Source organism: Meriones unguiculatus, chromosome 16, assembly GCF_030254825.1.
Source record: "Meriones unguiculatus strain TT.TT164.6M chromosome 16, Bangor_MerUng_6.1, whole genome shotgun sequence".
Lineage (NCBI taxonomy): Eukaryota > Metazoa > Chordata > Mammalia > Rodentia > Muridae > Meriones > Meriones unguiculatus.
Genome location: NC_083363.1, coordinates 27053597 through 27059961, shown reverse-complemented (window position 1 = coordinate 27059961; position 6365 = coordinate 27053597). Strand labels below are relative to the sequence as shown.

General features: G+C 50.5%; 1 protein-coding gene across 1 annotated transcript; it reads right to left on the bottom strand.

Annotated features, from left to right (window-relative positions):
• Positions 1-3383: 3383 nt before the first annotated feature.
• On the bottom strand, positions 3384-5492 carry Ddit4 (DNA damage inducible transcript 4). Its single transcript, XM_021643451.2, has 3 exons — positions 5344-5492; positions 4966-5218; positions 3384-4699 (listed from the first exon to the last, which is right to left on the bottom strand). Exons 2-3 carry the CDS (start codon positions 5156-5158, stop codon positions 4206-4208), a joined length of 687 nt encoding a protein of 228 aa, XP_021499126.1. The 5' UTR covers positions 5159-5218; positions 5344-5492; the 3' UTR covers positions 3384-4205.
• Between the last annotated feature and the right edge of the window lie 873 nt (positions 5493-6365).

The following is a 6365-nucleotide window of genomic DNA, read 5'->3' as shown; positions in this document are numbered from 1 at the left end:
TCTTTAGGCCTATAGAATACTTTGAATTAAAATTTTGATTTTTGTTTTTATAGACCAGGCTGGCCTTGAAATCACAGAAATGTGCCTCTGCCTCTGCCTCTGCCTCACTACAGGCAGGTGCCACTGTGCCAGGCTTGGTTTTGGTTTTTGGTTTTTTGGTTTCTGTGTGTGTGTGTATCCCTGGATGTCCTGGGTTTTTTTGGTTTGCTTGGCTTTTTGTTTGTTTGTTTGTTTGTTGTTGCTGTTTGTTTAGTTTAAAACAAGTTCTCAGGTATCCTTGGTTTTGTTGCCCATGATGGTTTCCTTGAACTCCTGATTCTCCTATCTTTCTGTTCCGAGTGCTCAAATAAAGTTTATATACTTAAGAAATAAAAACGGTTTAATTTTTATTTTTTTAAAAATTATATATGTGTGTCTCAGTATGGACATGTGCATAAGTGCAGGTGCTTGAAGAAGTCAAAGTCTTGGGATCCCCCTGTGGCTGGAGTTATAGTCAGTCATGAGCTGGCCTATGTGGGTGCTGGGAACTGAATTGGGTCTTCTACAAGAGCAGTGCAGATTACTAACCTCTGAGCCTTCTCTCCAGTCCAGGTTTATAAACTTTTGATCACTTATAAACATACTTTTGGAACATTTTTGCTTAGGCACTTAGGCATAGAGAGTTCAGGGTGTACCATTTTATCTTCTTGTGTCCTACCTCTCATTTTGCCTATAATTGCATATGCATGAAAGAAGTGGGGTTGGAGAACAGGGTTTAAGTCTATGGTGTAATCTATTAAGGAGTCCTACTCCATTTGTCTTTCTCTTGAAGTTCCCACAGATCCATTCAATTTTTTATACACAGGTTGAATAGGTGAGGTCTGTAATGAAACAACATTCCCAGCAGCTTCCATCTTTACAGCCACCACCATCTGGCCACAAGGCTGCCCCAGAAATCTTCATGAGCTGCCCTGATTGACATGGAGATGAAGATTTCTTATCCAGTCCCCAATATAGAGTGGTCCTGCTGTCTAATCTGTGAATCCTTCATATAAAATCCCTCACTTGAGGATTATTACCACATCCTATAATGATCTATTGTACAATTCTGGTGTCTGTACTGTTGTTGGCTTTGCCTTTCCCTGGATCCTCAAGCCAGTACTGCTCAAACACAGAGCTGGCTTTGCCTCTGCCCATGGTAGACCCCAGTGATAGCCTCTTTAGAGTAATTTCCCAATATTATCACCTCTTTACAGATCACAAAGATAAAGTGACTTGTTCTAGTTTATCTGCTACAAAATATCTGAGTCAGGGTCTGAACCCAAATCTCATCAGTTCTAAATCATGTGGCCCTAGCCACAAAAGACATACCTTCTCCAAGACCTCAAGACTTTAAGTGTCTGGGAATTCGGCTCAGCTAAAGCAGTTGTCTAGTGTGCATAAGGCTCTGTATTTCAATTCTCAGCACAAAAGACTTTAACTTGTAATCATTTTCTAAGCTAGCTAGTAGGCATACTGAACAATTAAATGACTCTACAACATCTCTTCACAAGGCTGATGTTGGAAGAAATTAGTGATCTCTGAGTCTAGAGGGAGTGGGTAGCTAAAGACTCTGACACTACACACCGGAAGAATCTAAGAGCACCCCACAGGGCCAGTGGGGTATAGAACAAGCAGATACAATGACATCTAGGACTGCCAAGATTTCATCATGGTCATTGTGAAAGATGGGGGTGGGGGAGGCAGAGGACAACCTTGAAAGGATTGTACTTTTTTCTGGGCTTTAAGGGAAAGGCAGCCATGTCCCTTGCAGAGGCAACAAGAAAGACCAAAGCCTGGGACTGAGCAGGCTTTTAGAAAAAGCCATTTTGGTCACACTGGTTCTACAGAACCAGCCCTTCCTCCTGCCTCCACCTGATCAGCTTTAAAAAGGAAGGGCCTACTGAACTATCTCACTCAGCCCTAGTGATAACAAGGCAGGGGAGGGCCTGGCCATGGCTTTCTTTGCTTCTGCTCCTGACCAGAAACAGAGAGGAACAAGCAATGGCACAGTCTCAGTTTCTTGACCAGTGCCTGTCAGCTAAGTGGGAGGGCTCAGGCTGAGTGAGCATGGGTCAGTCTTTGTCCAAGGAGATGGCCATTCTCTGTATGTAAGACATTCCAGAACACCAGTGCCCTATCCACCCTGCTCAGGATAGCTACTAAGAGGTGCACTAAGATAATTGATGACTTTCCTGAGGCTATGTCTAATCTCTTTCCTTGCTTTATTTTATTTTACTGTATTTTTTGAAAGAAAAGTAGGACCTGTATTGCTAAAGCTGGTCTCAGATTCATTATGTGGCCCAGGAAAGTCTAGAATTCACTCTACAGCGCAGACTGGCCTTTAATTCATGGCATCCCCCTGCCTTTGCCTCCCAAGTACTGAGATTCCAGTTGTACACCAACTGTTACATCTGGCTTCCAACTCAGGTTCACTCATTTCAGGGGAATAAGTCCTGAGGGTTCTACAAAAGGGATGTGGGTCTCAGGCCCTGGTTAGAATCCCTGAGGAAAACACAGATTCTACCCTCACACCCCCACCCCTGCCTTAACTCACTGAAGGGATGTTTTTTTTGTGGTTTGTGGGATATGTGGAGATCAAGTCCAGGGCCTTTTACATGCTAGGTGTTATATGCCCAGCCTGAGGTATCAGTTTTAACTAAGACCCCCAAAAGGATGCAAAGTAAAGAACCACTTTACAGTCTAGGGTACACAAAGCCCATCAATGATCACAAAGAGAAACAAAGGAGGCAGTAACTCACCAAAGGTCATTTGGGTGGGTGGACCCTGGAGTCATCTGGAAAGTGAGAAAGGCCTTAGTTTTCTTGTCTCAACTCCAACACTTCTGATAAAGAACTCAAATCCAGTCCATTGTCTGGCTGGGCCCTCTACCATTGTGCCTGCCTGGGCCACATCTCCGGAGCCTAGGTTCCTTGTTTAGTGAGGTTTGAGCTGAGTTGTCCTTTTCAGACTTCTCTTAACCTTTTTATACCCAGAGATAAAATCATACTCGAGTGTACACCAGATCAGCTTAGACTTTCCTCAGAGTTCAGGCCTTAGGCTAAGGAGGATGTGTCTGGGCCTCCTCACCAGGTAACCCTCTTTATGGAAACTCTGCCTTCCAGGGAGGTCTGACTCATCCTTCACCTTGGTGTGTTTTCCAGCACATTCCCCTAGAAGCCCAGCCAGCAGAGCTAAGGGAACCTGGGTTCTTGGCCCTGATGGCACAGTCCATACACATTGTCACCAGGCTGCCAGGCAGTCCAGAAAGGGGTCAAGGAACAAACAAGCAGCCCCTAGAATCTGATGAAACTTGTCTTCACCAGCATCACCAGTCCCCTCCTTTTTATTCCCGGAGATTCAAATGTTTTAACAAACATGTTTATTAGAAAAGTAAAAATATTGCATAGGTCTTAATACTTGAACATCAAGTGTATTCATGAACCGTGAGTATCTTCATGTAAACAGTTCTAGATGGAAGACCCAGGTGGCACTCTTCTGGGGAAGGGGTTCCAGCCCCTCACCCCCCCTCAGCCCCATCCCCTCACAGTTCAATCCTCCAGTACACAGCAGGGGATGGGCTGGACACAGCAGCTCCCAGGTGTTATTTTTTTCAAGTGTCAAAGATCTCAAATGATCCTAACACCCAACCCCTTCCTACTCTTACATTCATGCGTCTGTAAGATAGCTGCCTGGAACAGGTCAGTAGTGAAGCTCCGATCCCCGAAAACAAAAGATACAGAACAAACACACTTGGTCCTTGCAGACCATGAGATACACAAACTATCTCGGAGACACCCCCCAACCCTTCCTTAGCACACACCCCTGACAGGCTAGTGCAGACCAGCTGCCCCTTTGGCTCCGTCACACTACTGTTGTAACTGTCAGTATACAAAAAATAATAAAGTACATGCTACATACACATCCAGCCAGAAGCCTGTGAGACCCCTAAGCCTTTGTTTCATGCTACAGTACTGAGGCACATGTGCCCCAACAGTAAGCCACCTGCACATAATCTAGAGACCTTTCTTGACAACACTTCCTTCTCCCACCTGGCCCTGCACCCTGCAGGTGGCTATTGTCAGTTTTCTAACACAAGCATCAGTCCTTCAGCCCTTGCCTGCTGGTCTTCACCACAAAAGTTCCTTGTCTCCACTTTGGGGGCAGTGTGGCTCACAGGACCAAGTTCAACACTCTTCAATGAGCAGCTGTTCGGAGCTGTAGAGTTTCTTCTTGATGACCCTGAAGCCGGTGCTCAGCGTCAGGGACTGGCTGTAGCCCGGGACCAAGGAAGAGTTGGCAGAACTCAACAGGCTCTGAATCTTGGGCCAGAGGCGAGAGTCCAGACGCAGCACCAGGGTCAACTGAAAGGTGGGCACTAGGCTGGGGTCGAGGGCCAGGTGAGCCACGCTGTGGCAGTTCTTGCCTTGCTCCACACAGACGTCCAGCAGCGCCCCCCGCAGGCCGCACGGCTCACTGTAAGCCAGGCGCAGGAGTTCCTTGCCCACCTGGCTGACCAGCTGGCTCGGCATCAGTAAGCGCGCTGGGCGCCGGGAGCCCAATCGCGCCTGAGACAGGCTCTCCTGCAGCAGCTGCATCAGGTTGGCACACAGGTGCTCATCCTCGGGGTCACTGAGCAGCTCAAAGTCGGGCAGGGACACCCCATCCAGGTATGAGGAGTCTGGAGAGAGAGAGAATACAGAGAAGGGTATTAGAGCGGCTCCCACAGGAGCAGTACGGGCGGGGGAAGTGCAGTTTTGCTAAGAACAGAGCGTTCCTTCCCACTCTGTGCCTCAGTTTCCGCCCCACACTCGGGCCTTCCAAGCCCGGAGTAATCGGGTTTTCATGCTGGGGTGAGAAGCCAAGGTGGTTTTGATCTTGTTCAGCTCGGTTTGTCCCCACCTCCCAATCCTCTCAAATCCTATTGGGCACCGGCTTAATGCTCACCTTCCTCCGGCCCGAAGCCACTATTGCTGCTGTCCAGAGACTCGCAGTCCGAGCTCTCCAGGCTCGCGCAGCGGTCAAGGCCCTCTTCTCTGGCCGCAGACCCCCAGGCGGAGCGCGGCGGCCGCTCAGCGGCTGGAGTTCCGGACGAGGACGACGAGGAGGAGGACGAGAAACGATCCCAAAGGCTAGGCATGGCGAGGTCAGACGCCAGGGCTTTGGCTACTGAGCTTCGGGTGATGGAGCACAGAAGACGCTGAAAGACAAGAAGGGACAAGGATCCGGCTTCAGTGTCGGCGTTGCACAGGACTGAGGGCGCTGGGGCCCTGACAGCCGAGATCACTCCCCTTCAAGATGTGCACACCCAGGAGGGACACTCACCAACTTGTGCGGTCAGCGAGGACTCTGGACAACCGCGCCCTGCCTCTCGAAGGTTGAGCCAAACCCCCGATCGCTGCCCGGGCCTGTCCCTCCGAACCCTCTCGCACCTCCCCCTGCCTGCTGGGATCCCTAGCACCAGCGGCAGCAGCCTATAAGGGCTCTTTCGGGGAGGCCACGCCCCCTCCAAGTAGCGGCCCAATCGAGACCCGGGAGTGTGGCTCACCTCAGCCAATGGGCTCTGGGCGCACGTTCTCAACGTTCTCTCCTGCCTGGTGACAGCGGCCTGGCCCCGCCCCCACGAGGCCCCAGAACGCTCCAGGCCAAACCTCCGTCCTCCCCCCAACCCCCTTAGCCGCGGCCACACCCCCTTTCTGGAAGGGTTCCGAGGCGGCTTTCAGCAGCTGCCAAGGTCCCTGAGGGCGCTTGAGGCTGGGGAGGATCAAGGAAAGACTTGTTTATTATAGGGTCGTGTTGCTGGGGGAGGGGATAGCCCCTGATTGTACTGGGACGAAGAGTTGAGGGACCAGGAGTGGCGATGAGCAAGCAGAGGAAGACAAGTACCCCCAGCGTCTAGGAGGGAGGACCAAGGGCACTTACTGGACGCACAAGTGGAAGCCCGTGGGACTGTGGCGCGGCGACAGACGTTACCCCGCTGTCCCGCGAGCATCAATCCCACGCTTTCTCTGCTGGCGACAGGCGGTGCACATTTGGTTATAGGTCCAAAGACAAGAGAACCCAGAGCCGGACGGCTCCCACGTCCCCCAATCAGTCTTTCTGTTAATCTACAGCCCCTAGTGTGTGGGTTCATGAGGACATCAGTGATCTCCCATGCGAGATTGTCCCCAAGCAGAAGGTTTAGGTAGGGGCTAGAATTCACCGACCCCCGAGTCATAGCGTCTGGTCCAGGGAACAAGGACCCACAATGAAACACACTGACCCTGACAGAACACTGCAGGACTAGTTCCTACCCAAGCCGCTGCGGCAGAGGCCCTGGCGTCCGCCGGGTCCTAGAACTCCTCTCA

Bases quoted from the DNA above. Each gene is read 5' to 3' on its own strand.
- Ddit4 (XM_021643451.2), bottom strand. From the start codon at position 5,158: ATGCCTAGCCTTTGGGATCGTTTCTCGTCCTCCTCCTCGTCGTCCTCG. The intron at 4,700-4,965 runs GTGAGCATTAAG...CTCTCTCTCCAG, and splicing joins TGGCTTCGGGCCGGAGGAAG to ACTCCTCATACCTGGATGGG.